This window comes from Girardinichthys multiradiatus, chromosome 18, assembly GCF_021462225.1.
Source record: "Girardinichthys multiradiatus isolate DD_20200921_A chromosome 18, DD_fGirMul_XY1, whole genome shotgun sequence".
NCBI classification, from domain to species: domain Eukaryota; kingdom Metazoa; phylum Chordata; class Actinopteri; order Cyprinodontiformes; family Goodeidae; genus Girardinichthys; species Girardinichthys multiradiatus.
The window spans coordinates 21,384,809-21,405,105 of NC_061810.1; the positions used below are offsets into that span (position 1 = coordinate 21,384,809).

The window sequence follows — 20,297 nt, forward strand, 5'->3', positions numbered from 1 at the left end:
ATAAATATTATCAAGTATTATATTGCTCTTACCCATGTGAAGGCACCTATTTGGGTCGAGTAGACGCCTCCACTTGTTGCTTAAAGTAGAGAAATCAGGCTCAGTTTGCTGTCAGCCACACTGAGTTACTTTGACTATCTCATTAATGGAGACCTGTCTAGTACCATAAACTCTTAAATAAACTCGTTTTAGATCAACAGAAAGACACCTATTTAAAATAAAGGATACATAAGTGCAGTCACATGCATATGTACCCCTATAGATTTAAGTAAAACCACAGTCCTCACGGCTTCTGACTAACACTCTTTGTTCAAAGAAAGCAAAGACATGGATTAGCTCTGAGCTCTGCTTAATTGGATGTAGCTCAGACTGCATCTGTTGCCGAGGAGAAGATGGTCGTGGGAGAAAAAAAGCTGACCACCACACACATATACACACACTTTCTGACAGTTACAATGGGCTTCAGGACATGGCTTTGTTTATTCTCTGAAAACTGTCAGCAGAGGGTCTTTCATTGATGGGATGTGTGTACTGGAGCCTCGTTGTACCCAGACTCTTTGGGAAAGAAAACTTCTTCATGTCATTGCAGCCTAATTGACACATCTTTTTAAAACAGCTAGACTGTAAGTAAAATATGCTTTGGTGAAAAGTTTCTCACTGAATTAATTCACACATTTGCGAAAACTGGAAAAGCTGTCAAAAATTAACTTAGTGATTTGTTCCAAATAAAGTTATTTTAAAGATCCCCCACTAATGAATCTGATTCTTGGATAGTGATGAGGTACATAGTATTACAATACTGTTTGGCAACATTTAAAAGAAAAGGTCCAGCTTTTAGCTTTAACCATTAACACATCCTAGATGTCATTCAAGCAGGGGAACAAATTTAGCTACTGTGTAATCATTTAAAAACCGGAATAAGCAGCACATGGGAATGTCTGAAGGTGGATGGAGGATTAAAAGACATTTAATGATTTACTCCACTGCAGAGAGAGATTACATCTGAAGATAATTTTCATGACATTAACTGTTTTCAGTCAGATCCACAGTAATCCTGAAAGCTACAGTAGATCCTTCCTGCCCACAACCATCCCCTCTACAACAACTCTTTGAAGAAACATGGATAATAGAAGTTACATTTATTTTCCTTTTGGGGTTGATGAAGTACTTTTGAATTGATTTGAACTGAATTTCTAGTCTTTCTGATATAAACCTTGCTTGTGTGATTGTAGCAGATTGGAAATACAGCAACTTATTCAAGGAGAAATCCAGACACTTACAAGTCAACTGGATTTCTTAGAATAGATCTGTTAAAAAAAAAAATATTGCAGTCACATAATCTCTATCCTTAGTTAAGACATAATTACAACCGAAACCAAAAATGTGGATTTTAGACCCAAATTTTCATATACCGAACAAGTCTGTCATTTAGGATTACATAGTATCAAAGGTTACATCCCCTAGTACACTGGTCCAGTTTCAAATGACGAAGGTGATAACCACCAAAACGCAGTGAACCAGTAGGGGGGGTCATGAGAGTGTTGTTATTCACCTCAGTACCACAGTACCTCGTTAGATTGTCCTCACACATCTACATGGGAGGGTCATATTGCTTAGCTGGTTTATCTGTGGAGATCCTGAGCACTCAATGAAATCCACTAATGGCAATAACAAAAAAAAACAAACGTCTACACGTAGCCAAAACAGCAAGGAGGAAAAATTATTTCTTTAATGCATCATATGAAACAAGAAGCAGATTTCTTTGTCACATTGTCCCATACATGGTTTGTATGAATTTTGTGGAACACAATAAACAGACTTTAAACATCAGTGCATTTGCTACGTGACAATGTAAAAGTGCTGAAAGGTCCATGTCAGAGCTTGTGTTAAAAGACTAATGATTTGTCTGTAGGAAGCACTGGGGTCTCATAGTGGGATCGCTGGTGTTTAAATCTGTTCTTACACAAGCACAGATAGATTTAGCAGCATGTCATTGGGTGTTAATTGACTGCACATGGAGATTAAGACAGAGACATCATGTAGCACAAAAGTAAAGTAAAACTTATACTGTTTGCTTTGATTTAGAGCAACTCAGCATTATAAAACGTGGTAAGACGGATAGTTCTGATGTATTTAAAGTAAGAGGAAAGGGCCGAGCGAGCAGTTTACGCATGTTTCTCTTTTATTTCTTCTCTTTTATTAATTCTAAGCCTATCCAACCACTTGCAGGCTGCAGATCTCAGTGAGCAAGAGAAGGGTTCTCAAAATGTCAAACTGCTCCATTAATCTGTTCTTACACAAAACAACAAATGTTGAAAACAAAAGGAACGCTCAAATCACAGCAAAAAGCTGAGATTATTATTTTATCTAGATTTTGAAATTTAGTTGGTTGCCTTTAGATCAACATGTCATGGTTTTCCTTGTTATTATACTTTATTGTAATGGTAATTTAATCAAGATGAAATCTACTCTCCCTAAACAAGCTTCCCGCCTATATGTCACACAAGGCATAAGCCAACTTATCCGAGCTGTATTCGTACTTATTTGCATGTTTTTGATCAAACTCCCCTTTAAATGTGTTTACCTGAATTCTGTACAGCTGGAGCAAAACATCTGAGCAAAATGCAAAATTTCAACAACATTTAAAAACATATAGGAGGTTTGTGAAGAGGAGCAGGGTTGAGTGTAGTGTCCAGATTTTATCATAAAAGATCTTGAGTGATCATTTTGAGTTTGAGCCAAGTTGTTATATGGTGTCCCATTAAGAGGGACCTTTAGCTCCCAACAATGCTTCCTTAAAGATCTAAATCCGCATTAAAGATCTAAAAGGATCATTAGAAAGATGACTTCTCATTACAGCACTGATGTGTTCAGGAAGGATCAGCCTGCTGCAACCAAAGTACTCACCAGAACAAAACATATGTGTTCCTGAACATAGATTCAGTCTTTAAATTCTGCCACCATTGGCTGCATATATAAACCTGACCGGTTAAGAGCTTTTTGCTCTTTACTGTTTCGTGCAGCCACAGCTTCACTGTGCAGCAGAACAAAACAACCAAATCCATCAGGGGAGCACGACAGGCTCTTCAATAATGAATAACTGAGAGGCTGAGGAGCTAATAATGCAGAGAAAGGCCAGTGGCAGTGATTTCCAACTGGACAGCTCAGGGGATGCCGTCCAGAAAACGGTGCCGGCACTTATTAAAAAGCAGCGACTTAACAAGGAGAGTGGGTTTATTTTCCCTTATGGTGCTCGTTGCCGTGGTCTGTATGTAACTGCTTTGATGATTTCTGCAGTATGAAGCACAGCCAGGGAAGGAAGTCAAAAAGCTGGGACAGCAGCCAAGGAAATGTAGTAATGCTGCAAAGTTTCCTGAAATCCAGATAATTTTTTTATCCTTATTTTTCACCCTTTGTTTAGGACCAACTCTTTCTGCTAGACAAAAAGCAGCAGATAACCTCTGCCACTGCAACTTCTCTTGCACTCATGGAGCATATGTGTTGTGATTTCTGGAGAGAGCAACGAGAATCAAACTGAGGTAAGTTACTAAACCTCAACTGACTGCCGCTCCAGTTTCCATGGTGAAGAGATGGACCGAAAAGTGGAGCGAGACAAAAATCGATGATTCCCCCTGGTCCCAGCTCAGAGCTTGTGCCAGACCTGAGCTTCAGTGGCGCATGAGGGGGCATTAAACTAGAGTGTTGCTGTTATTTATGCACCAGGAGAGAAATGTTTGCATCCAGCTCAAGCAGTGATGATTGCTCTCTGTTGTAACCCTCTTTAAAGTATTCCCATGGTGCACATGGTGTTTAACATGAGCTCCGTTCAGGACATCACAGTCACCGTCCTCTGGAGTTTTATTAAAGCAGGCAGCAGAGGTAACTATTCTGAGAGACAAGGAAACACTTCACCAAACAATTTCATTTCTGCATGCAAACCACCAAAAACATGCACAGTGCTGGCAACATGTCTACATGCACTCATCAAAGGTATAAATTGATTGTGGGTTTTAAAGAAGCATTTCTGCGGGGGATAAGAATCATGATTATCAAACAAAACAAACTTTCACACCTGGAGACGAAGGGAGAACCACAGAAATTAAAATGGTGAGACACGAGGAATATAACTGGAGTAGCAGGAGGACTTGAGAACAAGAGGATCTGACAAGGGATGACCGAAACAGAGAAGCTTATATATCCTGAGGAGGGAGATCAGCGCCATAAATAATGGGTGAGTCCAATTTAGTTACAGCTGTGTGGAGAAATAGATCGAAGGCACTGATAAAAAAAAATGGCTTGTGCCATTGGGAACATAGGGAGTGAATAAATACTAAGGAAACAGTGTGCTAACAACAGATTACAGGCATAACTTATGTTTCTGAGAAAACTAACTCAATATGCATTGGATCATGACAGATGGAGAAACCACAACCTTTCTTAGTCATTAGTGAGATCCTGGCATATTCTCGTTGTTTGTTAGCCCAATCTTCCTGGCAAAATTGGGGAAATTCAATTAAGTTGGTTGATTTCTTTGCACAGACCTGCCTTTAACTTGGAGAAATATTCAAGAAGCCTTATTTCAATGTTAGCCTGCTTCAACTATTCTAAAAACGTTTTTGACGTGTGCTTCAATTAGAACACCCAGATGTGTCCATCTGGCTCACCCTCAGAGGAAGACAAATTGGGAAGGATGTCAAGAAATAACCCAAAAATAAACAAAGTACAAACATGCCATGATCTGGAAACCACGAACACACAAGAGTTTCTGTCCATGGTACACCTTCAGATGGGTGCTTAGCAAAAAGCATCAGCTGCTCCAAAACTGACACTATCAAGCTTGAAGAAAAATTAGCATTTGCCCAAATGGACAAGCCACATGTCTCCTGGAGACATGTTTAATGGTAAGATAGGAAAAAACATTGAGGTTCCTGGGCAAAATGATAAAAGTGTGCTTGGACGTCCCAAGGTCGGAACTGGTTTCGGAGTAGATAAAGGAGGTTGACGGCCCCCACCACACCTCTTGGAAAAATTGTATGGACTAAGCTTAAAAACCCAGTCTGTACCACCAAACCAGACAATTTAAGAAAAAGTGGTTTAAATGTGCTGCTAGAATTATGCCAGAAGCGTTTTGAGTGCTCCAAAAAGAATGAGGTCAAGATGAAACTTTCTAAGAGACATTTAACCAACTAGTAGTGGGAGTATATAAATACATTTGAGGATACATGTATAATGTTGACCCTGTGTGGATCAGAACAACATATAGAGAGAGCAAGAAGAAGAGGAGGGGGAGGGTTTCATCTGCCACCTGTTGGATGATTCTGCTAAAATCCAGTCACCTTGCCATCTCCCTCTGCTCTGCTGCAGCAGCCTCATTCATCCCCCTCCTTGCTGCTAGCGGATGCTCTCGCTCACCCCAGCCCAGCATGACTCAGAAGCCCAGTGCTGTGGTGACGTTCAGCCAAACACTTTAAAAGCCTCAAATAAAGCTCACTCAGTCCGGAAGCAATGGAGCAGGTTTATGAGAACATCAATGGGCTGCTAAATCAGAATAAAAGAGCTCTGCATCAGAGCTTTCAGCATCCTTGAACGTAATAGCTAAGTAAAATATGAGCAGTTTGACAAATGAGATAAGAATCAAGGTATTATTGAACCACAGAGTAATATTTTAAATAAAATATGTACTGAGGCACATTTCAGTGTGTTCTGATGAAAATTCAAAGGCAATTAATATATTACATTTATTGTATGAGTATTATATAGCTATTAGCATTGCTTAACACGTATAAGATCTGAACTGCTTGGAATTCTTGGAGTTCAACAACATTCCTGAACCTTTTATGAAAGGACAGAATTTATTCTTAATCACGACTCTCCAGCTGGAAACTGATAGATGCACTTTAGAGACGGCCCTTTGGCCTCATCATCTGCTCCTACGGGACTTGATAAATTCATGCTTAAATGACTTTGCATCTTGGTAACCAGGCACATGAATGTGATGTAACTTTGAGCAACCATAAACATAAAGCTTAGAAAAGAAGATGTTTATTTGAATAACTTATCAATATGCAGGTTTGCCTAACATTCTGTAAATGTTGTATTCTTTTTCTTCTGTCAAACACACACACAGTTTTCCTCCTGCATCTTTCTGCTGCCTCTCTTCCTCCCTGTTTCCACAGCAACGCGGCACTCGGCTCCATGTCTCAATGACCACACATGCTCCACTTACAAACAGCAGAATGTGTATTACAATCTATTGCACGGCAATTATGCAAATCAAAACACCAATATAGTGTTTGGTGGGTTCATACCTCACAGTTGCGTCCAGTGAACCCCTGGCTGCAGGTGCATGTGTACTCCCAGCTGTTCTCCACCCTGAGCGGAGGTGGGAGGGCAAGGCAGAGTCCCCCGTTGAGGCACGGCCGGCCTTCACAGGGGTCTGGGCGAGGTCTGGGTTGGGTCGGGGTGGGCTCGGCCGGGGCAGGGGTGTCTGGAGCCAACTGGAAAGGAGAGGGGACACCCTTGATGCCTCTGCCCAGGAGCAGCAGGAGTAGTAGGTGGAAAGTGAGCTTCCAAGCAGCCTGGATGGGACGGCAGGAGGAAACTGCCGGCACGCTGGAAACACTCATCCGCATCCTGATCCTCTTACTGTTTTCTCTGTGTGTGTGTTTGTTTTCTTTAGAGCTTCTGTTAGTGCTGGCTGAGCTCAGATGCAACTGAGAGGTGTGAGAGAGAGAGGAGAGTGTAGAGGAGGAGGCTGCTGTTGCTCCTCAGCTGTGTGCAGGAAGAATGACTCGCTAGTGGTGCCAGGACTGAGGAAGAAAAAGTAGGGATGCAGGAGAAGGAAAAACAGGCTATTGGCTCTTGTCTCTGAGTGAGTCACAGTGACGATGATCACTGACGACACTCAAGCACCCTCCTACCCCCTCCTCACTATCACCTTCATACACACTCCTCCCTCTCTTGTCTTTCACACACTCTTTGTGCCTAGTTCATCCTCTTCATTTGGAGTCTGATCATTCATAACTTCTATAAGGTTGGATTTAAAAAGAAAGATGAAGAAAGCCTGGAAAATATAGAGACAGTGGTGCTGGCAGAGGTGAACCACAGCTGCACAGGTTTAGTTGGTTTCCAGTGATTGCATAGAAAAAATAGAAAAAACCTAAAACATTTGTAACCAACTATTTTGTGGTTCAGTTGCACTAACCGCATCTAGGGCCTGTACCGCCAGACCTGTTGAACCACTTAAACAGAACCTGAGTAGACGGAAAAAAAACCAACACATCGCTCTCTAACTTAAAGAAATTCAAAAGCAGATGAGAGAGAAAGTCATTGGCATCCATCAGTCTGAGAAGGGTTACAAAGCTATATCTAATGCTTTGGGACTGCAGGGAACTACAGTGGAAGCCATTATCCCCAAACAGAGAAACGTCTTGTGGTGAACCTTCCCACAAGGGGTCAACCAACAAAAAATATGCAAAGAGCAGATCAATGAATCATCCAGAAGGTCACAAAATAGCCCAGGGTAACATCTGAAGGCCTTATTTGTCTCAGTTAAGGTCAGTGATTCAAACACAAGAAAGATTCGGGCCAAAGCTGCATCCATAGGAAAGTTTAAAATCACTACTGAACAAAAAGAACACAAAGGACCATCTAATATTTGACAAAAAACAAAAGATTCTGTCCACTGGTGACATAAAAGTGTAGCTTTCCGGAAGGTGCGCCTTATTTGGATAAGACTAAATGCCAAAACAAGAACACGTTTGCCATGTTAAAAATAGTTAAAAGGGACAGAGTTTCACACTTTCTGGTAGTTGATCGTTTTCTATTGTCTTGGCCTGGAAAAAAAGTCTATTTAGGAACAAGAGTTGGGTCACTCTTTCTTACAAAAGCTCACCAAGTTTAATGATTGGGAGCACCTAAATCTGCTTTGGTGTAAATATTGCTGGATATTTGTGGCCTTATTTACTCTAAAAATAAAATTAAAGCTAAAAGCATGATTAATGACAGATTAAACTTACTGAGTGTTGTACCTAACATTTTTATTTGTCATTGTTCTAAATTTGTTTTCTTTACAGCCTCGATATGCATCAACCGTTTGAGCAGGCGGGACAAATTTATACCATTCTTGAACTGCGTTAGGTGGAGGATCCATAAAATCATTGCATTTGCCACAAATAAAACTTGCTTTTCACTTTGGACACCACCGCTCTCAAAGGACTGGAAAATACAGGTCCTTCTCAAAATATTAGCATATTGTGATAAAGTTCATTATTTTCCATAATGTCATGATGAAAATTTAACATTCATATATTTTAGATTCATTGCACACTAACTGAAATATTTCAGGTCTTTTATTGTCTTAATACGGATTATTTTGGCATACAGCTCATGAAAACCCAAAATTCCTATCTCACAAAATTAGCATATTTCATCCGACCAATAAAAGAAAAGTGTTTTTAATAGAAAAAACGTCAACCTTCAAATAATCATGTACAGTTATGCACTCAATACTTGGTCAGGAATCCTTTTGCAGAAATGACTGCTTCAATGCGGCGTGGCATGGAGGCAATCAGCCTGTGGCACTGCTGAGGTCTTATGGAGGCCCAGGATGCTTCGATAGCGGCCTTTAGCTCATCCAGAGTGTTGGGTCTTGAGTCTCTCAACGTTCTCTTCACAATATCCCACAGATTCTCTATGGGGTTCAGGTCAGGAGAGTTGGCAGGCCAATTGAGCACAGTGATACCATGGTCAGGTGGGAAGAAAAAAGTGTGGCAGAAAACGCTGCACAACGAGAAGAGGTGACCGGACCCTGAGGAAGATTGTGGAGAAGGGCCGATTCCAGACCTTGGGGGACCTGCAGAAGCAGTGGACTGAGTCTGGAGTAGAAACATCCAGAGCCACCGTGCACAGGCGTGTGCAGGAAATGGGCTACAGGTGCTGCATTCCCCAGGTCAAGCCACTTTTGAACCAGAAACAGCGGCAGAAGCGCCTGACCTGGGCTACAGAGAAGCAGCACTGGACTGTTGCTCAGTGGTCCAAAGTACTTTTTTCGGATGAAAGCAAATTCTGCATGTCATTCGAAAATCAAGGTGCCAGAGTCTGGAGGAAAACTGGGGAGAAGGAAATGCCAAAATGCCAGACATCCAGTGTCAAGTACCCACAGTCAGTGATGGTCTGGGGTGCCGTGTCAGCTGCTGGTGTTGGTCCACTGTGTTTTATCAAGGGCAAGGTCAATGCAGCTAGCTATCAGGAGATTTTGGAGCACTTCATGCTTCCATCTGCTGAAAAGCTTTATGGAGATGAAGATTTCATTTTTCAGCACGACCTGGCACCTGCTCACAGTGCCAAAACCACTGGTAAATGGTTTACTGACCATGGTATCACTGTGCTCAATTGGCCTGCCAACTCTCCTGACCTGAACCCCATAGAGAATCTGTGGGATATTGTGAAGAGAACGTTGAGAGACTCAAGACCCAACACTCTGGATGAGCTAAAGGCCGCTATCGAAGCATCCTGGGCCTCCATAAGACCTCAGCAGTGCCACAGGCTGATTGCCTCCATGCCACGCCGCATTGAAGCAGTCATTTCTGCAAAAGGATTCCCGACCAAGTATTGAGTGCATAACTGTACATGATTATTTGAAGGTTGACGTTTTTTCTATTAAAAACACTTTTCTTTTATTGGTCGGATGAAATATGCTAATTTTGTGAGATAGGAATTTTGGGTTTTCATGAGCTGTATGCCACAATCATCCGTATTAAGACAATAAAAGACCTGAAATATTTCAGTTAGTGTGCAATGAATCTAAAATATATGAATGTTAAATTTTCATCATGACATTATGGAAAATAATGAACTGTATCACAATATGCTAATATTTTGAGAAGGACCTGTATACCCAAAATGCTCAGTATTTCTGGTTTGTTGGCCAGTCGTAGGGATTGATTGATTGTTTTAACGTTTTTTCGTGAATTTGCACTGGCTGCCCAGTAGGCGGCAGTGTATGGAGTAACAAACAAAAGCCAATGAAATGGCTTGTATGCAAATATGAATACAATAAACACCCAAAGACATACAAGACAGCAGCTTTTCCACTGCGACACCAAACATGAAGGCCTTAAATTATGTGAGAACGGATGTATCAGCCTGTGTTTTTCCACTGTCCTCAGTCAGACATTCAGGCTCTGTCAGTGGATGGAGACCGCCAGTGTGAAGCTAATAATAGCTCCCTCCTGAGATGCTTCACAGTGTTCAGGTCCAAACTCCAATTGGACAGAGTTCTGCCGTTACCGCTGGAGTTCTGTTTACTGTCCGCCACCGGCAGCTATAGGTCTTTCCTGTGAACTCCCATCAAGCTGTAGGAACATCTGCATGAATAAAAGGCAGGACTGTTAGGACCCAGTGATACAGGTGTGTGTGAAGCATTGTGGGAAAGGACACTTCTAGAACTTCTGGGTAAAAAAAAAAAAAAAAAAAAAACCCTACTTTGAGCATTTTTTAAATATTTTTGACAAAGTCATATTTTTCTAATGCAGTTATGTTTAATTTCTTCAAGTTAAAGTTAGGAGCATCTGTATTTTCAGCTGATACCTTATTAGCTGAAACCCAACTAATAAGGAATTATTTTATTAAGAAACCCAAATATACTGAACTTGTTATAAACACCAAATAGGGCAAACCCAGTGGTAATCGTACCTCAATCCTATTTGGGTCAAAACTACAGTTTCCATCTGCAAATGATGGATGCCATTGTTTCCCAGGATGCCTTTTTGATTGTAGCCTGAGCAAAAACGTGGTTCTTCAAAGCCCCGACTCCAAACAATAGAAAAATGAACAATGATTTATACAAAAAAAAACTAAGGAAAAGGTTGGCTATAGCAGTTACATCGGACATGTGCACAGAAACTCAAACGACCTTAATGGTAACAACTGATGTTTTTCTCCTTCAGTCCTTTTATATCATTAGGTAGACAATTATTCGTCTTATTTACCAGTTTCTGTAAATACAGAAAGGATTAATTTGGCCCCCTGTGCTTTTATTTTAGAATTTGACATTTATATTCTAAAACCTAAAATAACAGAAGAGATTTCTTTTATTTCACAATAGCGCCTAAACCAACAATCATAGGCCACTTTATTATAATAGAGTGGCCATTGATTGTACCTTCAAGTGGATCTATAGGTAACACTTGTGCAATTGCTTGTTACCACAGTCTCATGGCAGCAATTCATGGCTCCTAGATGTGCTAAAGACGACTTGCTGAAGTTTAAATATAACCTTGAATTTAAGTGATTGTGAAAGTAGCATGGTCATTGGTGCCAGAAAGGCAGGTCTGAGTAAACTGCTAATCTATTAGGACTTCCCCACCATTTAGCGGGTTTACAGAGAATAATTACAAGAACAAAAAGTTGTCCGAGTAGCACCTTAAACTGCAGTTTTGTGGATGAAAAAGTCTAGATAAAGGGGCAGACTGGTTCATGATCCCATAGAGCAATAACTTTTTTTTCTATCCAAGCCTTAGTCACTCTTTGGAAACAAAACTCTGAGGAGCATCATTTCTGAACAAACATGTTGAACCTCTGGCAGCAACAGACCACAGGACGCAGCCAAGAACAGGAAGCTGAGGCCACACTTTAGATACTCGCCAAATAACGACTCTAAGCTGCAGCATAAAGATGATACGGTCAACATTCAGAGTAAATATTATGAAAGCACGAGTCCATCCTGCTTTTTATCAATGTTACAGGATGGTGGTGATGGTATAAAGGTGGTGGAGATCCTCGTGACACATTTTAAACACCACAGTCTACCCAAGCAATGTTGCTGAGCATGTCCATCCCTTTTATGACCACAGTGTACCCATAACTGATGGAGGCTAATAGCAGGATAATGAACCAAGTCACAAAGCTTAGATCAAATGGTTTCTTGAACATGCCACTTGTACTACATCAGATCCATCATAGCCTCTTCGGGATGTGGTGGAACAGGAGATGGTTATCACGGATGTTCAGCTGACGAGTTTGCAGCACCTTCATGAGGCCGTTGTGTAGATATATGGACAAAACCTTAGAGGAATGTTTCCAACAGCTTGTTGAATCAGTGCCATGAACACTTTAAAGCAGTTTGGAGGGTAAAAGAGGGTCCAACTTGACAACAGCACAGTGTCTTTAATAAAGTGACTGTAAGATCATATGGCAAATATTTTGAAAATGTAAAAAATGTTTCCCCAAGAGTCCTGCAGGTTTGGCAGCTTATTAACTTAGACGGAGCTGAAGGAAAATATGTCTGGCTTGTAAAAGGTTACTGACCCCTGGTTTAGGTCAGTGTACAGCATGTGGTCTGATAAAACCAGATTCTTTATAAAACATAAAAAAAAGCAGGTATTTCCTCTTAGAACAGTCTGCGTGGGTAAAAGAATTAAGCTGATTAAAAAAATACCCTGGGAATATGGACTTATGGTTTAATATTGCTTATTTCAACACCCACACACATATTATGCAAGGTTTAATCATAGCCTTTTGTTGTTTGAGCTTCGGGTTTTAGAACACAGCAGTGGGGAAAAAGGTCCAAACCGGTAACAAGCAGCTGTGTTTTTAAACCCTGCTGACACCTACAGAGATACACCGACTAATACATAGCCGCTTCCTGAGCTGCCGGATAGAGAAACTGACTTCAATCAGTACACAAATGAGAGGAGTTTCTAACTGATTAATAACTCTTCAATTAAACCTTTACTAAAGCAAACAGGATGGGAGACAAATCAAAACTATAACCCAATGAGTCAAACAGTTACTTTATTTATGTTCAGGTAAAAACATGAACCTGATGCAAGTAAATTATTGCAGATCTTAGAAACCAGCACATGAACGATTGGGCCAGGAGAGCATACAGTGGTGCCCTCCCCTGGCCGCAGACTGCAAGTGCACACCACGGTTTGTTCCAAGCCAGCAGTGCAAAGAAAAAAAAATAAAATAAAAATCAACTACAGCAAGAAATAAAGACAATATAGAAAATTAAAAAAAGGAAAAGCAGACGATCCCACCTCAAACATGGTGTGAAACTGCATATATACTTTATTCCATAAATGAAATGCCATCTGGCCAAGAAACGATAAAATGAGACCAGTCAATTTTTTTTTTGTGCCCAGCTACATTTTATGTGTTGAGGATTGCTCAGAGCTTGGTCTACCAACATCACCCTACGCCTCCAGTAGGGCTGAACAGAAAGACGCTAACTCTATCAAAATAAGAGCAAAACAAATTTACCTGGTCAACACATGGGTTACAACTCTTCATTTAAGCTGAAGCTCTCTATAATAAAGGAGGCCAGAACACACTCCCAACTTGGGTAAGATGGTACTTGAGGGGGGAAAAAAAAAAAAAAAAAAAAAGATAATATGATCTTATTACAACCTGCATTCAACCAACGCCAACTCTCGTTTTCACAACTGGAAGCAAAGACACACAAGGGGGGAGGAAGCTGAACCAAAATGCAACACACAAACTGGGGCAGCAGATATAATACAGAACAGAATGCCAACATATGAACCGAGGGGGAGACATGAAAACAAAAAACTATTCTATCAAATGTGTAGAATGAGCAAAGTCTGCAAATTTGTCTGTACAAATGATCTTTGGAGCTAAAGTAAACCTAGCCTGCTCAATGAAATCGCCCTCCCCTTCCTCCCCGAACACCCAGTAAGTTGTCCACCACTTTAGAGAGGAGACATCCCTTTTTTTTTTGTTTTATTTTTTTAAATATCACATAGCAATGCAATTTTAAAATGTCACCCAGATGTTTTCATCTTTTTAACACTACGGATATAGTTTTTAACTCTCTCTTTTTTATATCTTATGTTCTGAGTCATGGAAACACACTTCCACTTTTTCTTGTTTTTTATAATTTTTTTTCCCGGAGAGACGGGGGCAGCAAATATATATTTAAAGTCTTAACTTTTCTGCAAGCTGCTTTCTCTAACAAGAAGGCTATCCCCGTAGCCTTGATGTGTGAGATTACAAAACAAAACTAAGGAAGTAATGATTTCATCAGTTGCTGAAGAAGGCATTTGTATTTGAGATGTGGCGAGATCAGGAAAGGTGGAAAGACTGCTGGCCCTCGCGAGCAGCAATCAACAGTTTTTCTCGCATGATCTCTATGCTGGAGTAGTCAGGCAGCTTCAGGTAGTTGACGCAGGTCATGACTGAGGGGAGGAAGTCGTCCGGGTTCTCCGTCGACTCGAACGTCTTCCTCACAATTGTCAGAGGGGGGTTCAGGCTCCGGAAGCCTGTCAATGACAACGTCCGCGTTAATGTGAGGGAAATGACAGCGCTGCCATGTTTAACCGATAAATGTTTTTAAATCACCTCCGACAGGCAGCCTTGGGCTTCCTGTGACAAACTGGAGAAAGAGTCGCTGCTGTTCAGCGTCGAAGCTGCTCAACACCTCGAATAGGAACCGAATGGCCCGGCTGTGAGAAAAAATAAAAAACAAAGAATATGAACGACATTTGAAAAAGAAGCAGCAAGATTTCGTTGTAGGTGACTCTAAATATGGCAGACATTAGTAAAATGTACTGTCTCAAAGAAAATCAGCCCCCTGCTCAAGTATTCATAACCTTTAAACCTTTTCCACAACAGGTCACACTAAAATCTTCATTATAGTTTATTGGGATTTTAGTTGTTCCAAAGCACAGTAGAGCATAATTGTGATAGAAATAACCAATGGTAATTAGATTTGTTTTTAGATGCGGCATGCATTTGTATTCAACTTTTTGAGTTAATACTTTGTAGAAACAACCTTTGCTGTCAACTATAGCTGCACATCTTTTGGGATGTGGCTCTATTAGCTTTGTACATTTAGAGGCAACATTTTCTGTCTATTCTTCCCTGCAAAATCCCCCCCCCCCAAAAAAAAAGCTCAAGCTCAGACAGATTTAGTATTGAGCAAATGAAAGGCAGTTTTTAAAGGTAATAATATGCTTTAATCTAAGCATATTCAACTCCACTGTAGCTGTGGATCTTCCTGGATTGTCTTATATTTAGCTCCACCCAAACATCTACTCTAACCAGCTGCCCTGCTCCCGATGAAGAAGAGCACAGCGCAATCATACGGTGTCATTGTTAGCATCATATCACAGGTGAAGCTGATATGCACAACAAATCAGACATTTCAAGCCAAATAAACGGCTTCAGCTGTGAACCGGATGGAGCCGTTTCAAAATGGCGTCATCTCTACCTGTCGTGTGTGTAGCCGTGGTCTGGTCGACAGCACTCCATCAGCGTCTTGACATCCCACATCTCTGATTTACTGCCACACAGCAACTGGTCAAGCTGAAGGAAATGTTGAAGACAAACAGAAATGTAGCATTTATATCTCAAAATATGATTAAACACAAATGTAAGTGCATTTGTACTGTTTTGTAACAAGTAGTGAAGTGAGAAATTTAATAATGGGCAAGTTTTACTTTAAAGCTGTATTTGTCTCTGTGACGCTCCAGGTACAGGGAATGAAACAGATTTATAACCACAAACTACTTTTTATCGTCATCACATCTAAGACCTTTTCTCCCCTGTAACAATACAGATTAAAAGACCCTGACGACTTTTAGCAGATGACAGAAATGTAAAGAAATCAAAAGAAATGAGGAAATGGGGATGTTTCTTACCTCCTCTGGGTAGAAATACTGCAGGTGATGCAGGGGGAAGACTGACTCAAACCCTTCCCTAAAGGACTCAAATTGTCTTGATACTCCTTCATTTAAAGTCCAGTAAACCACCAACTAAAATGATGCAGAACTCAAAGTTAGAAAAATAAAACATATACCACAACTGAATTAAAACCAACAAGCAGAACAGTGAGACGTATGAGAATTATAACAAACATTGTTTTACCCTGAGATACTCCTCCAGGTTGTAGATTGTGACTGGCACGTCTTTTCCACCCTTTTTCAGCTCGATGTTTGGGAATCCTGGCAGAGTGAAGTCCAAACCCAGGTCCTCTACTGAGCAGCCGTTCATGTTCAGGCTCTCTAGGGCCTGCTGGAGGGTTTCCCTGGTCTGGAAAGACAAAACTCTGGTAAACAGGTGCGAAACAAGGAGGGAAAGAAAGGATAGATGTTCCTGTAAACATATGTGGGTATATGAAGTGTTTTGTAGGAAATTGGAAACAAAGTACAGCCTCCCAAGGTTCCTTTGATAGGTGTTTTAATCCAACACCAGTGTAAGCAACACAGGAAACAGAAACGCTGCGTTTTTACCTGTGATCGGTCCTGTTCCAACCTCTTCTTCTGGCGAATGATATCCTCCAGGTGCTGGATGGACTTGGCCACACCTGGATCAATGTTCATCAAGTCGTGAGAGCTTATAGACGTCTCATGCCGCAGCATCCACTTATAGAACGGAAGTCCCAACGGCAGATCCAGCTAGGAAAATGAACAGGAGGGAAATGGATCAGGTACTTCTGTTTAAATAAAATACATCAATGAACATACGATCAAAAGGCTTTTAATGGCGTGAGATGTAAAAGGTGAAACAGGCTGCGGATTTTAACTAAATAAGTTTAAAATACTGATTCTACAGACAGACAAAATGGAAAATAGAGGTTAGTACCAGTCTAAAGTCCATAATGGCTTTGGCCATCAACTTTCCTAAGAAACGGAACTTCATTTTAATTTTAGCTATGTGTGCTGGTTTTGTTGTTCTGCCGAAGGGAACCGCAAACAGTCCTCTGGAGTTGAACATGTACTTCGTGCCCTCTTGGTTTCCTGAGGAGAAAGGTAAAAAATGTGGACAGTGTTACCATAGAGACAAAGTAACAAACTACCAGAAGACAAGTTTTATTGAAATGCAAACACATAAAATTGAATTTGAAACCAAATCATTGGGATCCATGGTTCTTTAATGCATTAACGAATCTGATCATCACCAGAACATCGCTCAGTAACAGGATCACCTATCTGATATCTATTAGGACATAGGAAACATGTATGTGCTGGTTGCATGTTACAGAACATAGTTTAGTACCTTTAGGATTGGCCAGAGTAATCTCTTCACCTCTCCAAAGACCAAGATCTGCTCTCTGAAGCTCCTGAGATACCAGAGCGTAGAATTCCTGTGTGGGACCAAGACCTGTGCCCACCTATAACAAGAGAACATCTCAGTTCTGGTTCGAGGAGATACGAGACGGTATTAATATTCTAGTGAACCGATGGCAATAAAATACCTCATTCTCATACTGAATCTCCAGCATTGCCCTGGAGCTGCCGAGATCCTGCATCACAGACTCTGCCTGTTTTAATAGATCCTCACGGTTTATCGTTCTCTGGAATGAGACACAAAGGTAAATGACATAAAAAAAATGGACACTTGTAACTAGAGTGTTGACATTAAAGCAATTATGGACAATTTGATGTAATAGCTCAAATTCAGTGGAGAGGTGAACTGATCAGGCTGTTTCAGGATGATGGACGATGATTTCTGGTCTTCATTGAGGTCTGACCTGCTGATCCTCATAATAACCAATTTAGATTTTTTTTCAAAGGACTATAACATCCAAAATGTTTATTTAAAAAGATTTGCTTTGTTCTTAAGCCATTTTCACACAGCACAAAGATCGGCAGTTTTGGTAAAAGAACATCTCTGGTCAGCTGTTTAAATCAGCGGTCTGAGGTCATTTAGTGTGATAGATGTCTTAACTGTAGATTTAGCGCTCTCTCAACCAAAGCCAAGCTATGACAGACATCAAGTAGGGTCCGAAATTTCCTCGGAAAATCCTGCAATGTGTCTGCTTTCCTAATAATACCTGCATCAAGTCGCATCAGGCGTCCCTTTATTGTTGAAGTGATTCAACAGTCTGATGGGACTTACGGTCATATCGAGCATGCCCAGTGTGACATGTTCAAGTCCTGTAAGATACTGAAACTGGGCTGTGTACATCAGGCTTTAGAGGGAGGGCAGGGACACCCCAATTTATGCATCAACGCGTGTGTCCCAAACCTTTATCTGATGTGGTTTGACCTGCCAATCACTGATCAGAGAGGATCATGGGAACTTGGCTAATTCTGATCGATTGTGGCATAACTGGACAATTGATTGGTGCACATCTAACGTAATGGTTCGATGATGCAAAATGCACCTTTTTCCTATCCAGACGTGGTGCGACTCTGCTGTCCTGAGAATCTGATTGGTTGATCTCGGGGTTTGTGTCCAGCAGGCGTTGCATGGCTCTGTCTCGATCAAAGGCGGTTACATAAAACAGCATCTGCCGAGTGTCGAAGGGGAAGAAGAAGGGGCTGTAGAGGAGGAGAGAACAAATGATTACTTTATGTTTCTACTGTTGTACTGCTGTGCTCAGCAGCAGGAAGTACTTACCAGGTCTTTCCCAGCTCAATGAGCCATGTAGGGATGTTCCCCGTCATGATGACCAGTGGGTCTTGTAGCTGACGATTGGCTTTGGCAGTCAGTTTACTATTAATGAACTCAGAGGTTGAAATAATTTCCTTACATGCAGCATTCTAAAAAAACAAGGAAATATAAATGACGGTCATTTTATTTGACAAGTCCAAACCATAAATTAAAGATTTAATATACATCAATGTATTAGTTGAGTGTGCAAAGAACATTCACATTAAGTGTTTAAAATTAGACACCAGGCATCCTAAAAGCAGAACTGAAACCATCTATTCATCTAGGCGGTTGGAAGGTGACCTACATCATACAAGTAGAACCAGTATCTACTGATGGAGTGTAGGATCCTCAGCAGCAGGGTGACCTCTAAAGAGGGGTCGTCAAAGGTTATGGTCTCTGGTGGCTCTGTAGTGAGGTATGTTTCCAAAGGATTGGCGATGCCGGGACATACACCGTCTGAGACGACAGAAACAAAGAATGAGATCGAAGCCGAACTTACAGATTCTGAAGAAGGTTTTATAGTTTTACTACAGATAATTGAGGACATTCAGCAGACAAAACAATACCAACACCTAGCTAAATAATAGAAGCTGAATCTGTCATTCAGCACCAGAAGTAATATGAAGTTATTAATAGGGATGCAACTGGTGATTATTTTGCCATTTTGTCAGTAATATTTTTCAAATTAATCAATGGCTATTTTTATCCACGGGGGCTGCACGGTGGCGCAGTTGGTAGCACTGTTGCCTTGCAGCAAGAAGGTCCTGGGTTCGATTCCCGGTCTGGGGTCTTTCTGCATGGAGTTTGCATGTTCTCCGCGTGCATGCGTAGGTTCTCACCAGGTACTCCGGCTTCCTCCCACAGTCCAAAGACATGCCTGTTAGGTTAATTGGTAACTCTAAATTGCCCTTAGGTGTATGAATGAGTTTGTGTGTTGCCCTGTGATGGACTGGCGACCTGTTCAGGGTGTACCCTGCCTTTCGCCCATAGACTGCTGGAGATAGGCACCAGCTCTCCCACGACCCACTATGGAATAAGTGGTAGAAAATGACTGACTGACTGACTATTTTTATCCATCCCACCTTTCTGTGGGTTCTGTTGATTCTGCTCCAAGAATCGGTTTGCATTTTACCCCGCCATCAAGTATGCACACCTGCGAATCTCACCGCTGTGACTGCATTATCCTTAATTCACAATAATAGGCCGCTCCTTGAACCGCCACCTTAACGTGGTGGAGGGGTTTGAGTGCTCGAATGTTCCTACAGGCTATGTTGTCTGGGGCTTAAATGCCCCTGGTAGGGTCTCCCATGGCAAACAGGGCAGTTCAAGACACCTTCATGAGGACCACACAATTGAGGCAAGTGAAGTCACCCGGTACGGTAGAGCCGGGATCCCACCCTGGAGCCGGGCCTGGGGTTGGGACTTGTCGGAGAGCGCCTGGTGGCCGGGTTGCTCCTCGTGGAACCCGGTGGGCCAAGCCCGAACGAGAGACGTGAGGTCATCCCCCAGTGGGCCCACCACCTGCAAGGGGAACCATGAGGGGCAGTTGTAAAGAGGATCGGGCAGCAGACGAAGGTGGAGACCTCGGCAGCCTGATCTCCGGATGCACAAGTCTGAGCTTGTGCCGGAGGTCAAGAGATGTCAACTAGAAATAGTCAGGCTCACCTCCACGCACAGCGGGGGCTCTGGAACCCATCTCCTTGATAGGGGTACGAAGGATCTCCTTCGAGGATCTCCTCAATCCTGCTGTCACGCATTCCCTGGCGGAAGAAGAGGCAGGGGACTCGGGATTGGACTCTTTCATCATCCAGGTGGTTAAAAAAAGCTCCACAGTGGCAGGGCTTCGGGGGTGGATGAGATCCACCCTGATGCCTCAAGTCTCAATGCGTACC

At 41.7% G+C, this 20,297-nt stretch overlaps 2 protein-coding genes across 10 annotated transcripts in view; both read right to left on the reverse strand.

Moving 5' to 3' along the window:
* Nucleotides 1-6,820, reverse strand: part of dner (delta/notch-like EGF repeat containing) — an 83,957-nt gene extending 77,137 nt beyond the window's left edge. Inside the window, exon 1 of the mRNA XM_047392257.1 lies at nucleotides 6,309-6,820. Coding sequence (XP_047248213.1) covers nucleotides 6,309-6,632 — 324 coding nt within the window. The 5' untranslated portion in view covers nucleotides 6,633-6,820. The remainder of the gene's footprint in view (nucleotides 1-6,308) is intronic.
* Nucleotides 6,821-12,778: 5,958 nt separating this feature from the next.
* The window catches only part of trip12 (thyroid hormone receptor interactor 12), a 31,267-nt gene continuing 23,748 nt past the window's right edge, over nucleotides 12,779-20,297 (reverse strand). For all 9 annotated transcript variants that reach the window (XM_047392163.1, XM_047392160.1, XM_047392157.1 and 6 more), the window contains 12 exons: nucleotides 18,710-18,861; nucleotides 18,370-18,512; nucleotides 18,134-18,290; nucleotides 17,222-17,320; nucleotides 17,023-17,137; nucleotides 16,609-16,763; nucleotides 16,257-16,421; nucleotides 15,892-16,056; nucleotides 15,666-15,779; nucleotides 15,236-15,330; nucleotides 14,365-14,468; nucleotides 12,779-14,285 (listed from right to left, as the gene is read on the reverse strand). In XM_047392163.1, the coding sequence (XP_047248119.1) occupies nucleotides 14,089-14,285; nucleotides 14,365-14,468; nucleotides 15,236-15,330; nucleotides 15,666-15,779; nucleotides 15,892-16,056; nucleotides 16,257-16,421; nucleotides 16,609-16,763; nucleotides 17,023-17,137; nucleotides 17,222-17,320; nucleotides 18,134-18,290; nucleotides 18,370-18,512; nucleotides 18,710-18,861 (1,661 nt within the window). In that variant the 3' untranslated portion in view covers nucleotides 12,779-14,088. The remainder of the gene's footprint in view (nucleotides 14,286-14,364; nucleotides 14,469-15,235; nucleotides 15,331-15,665; nucleotides 15,780-15,891; nucleotides 16,057-16,256; nucleotides 16,422-16,608; nucleotides 16,764-17,022; nucleotides 17,138-17,221; nucleotides 17,321-18,133; nucleotides 18,291-18,369; nucleotides 18,513-18,709; nucleotides 18,862-20,297) is intronic.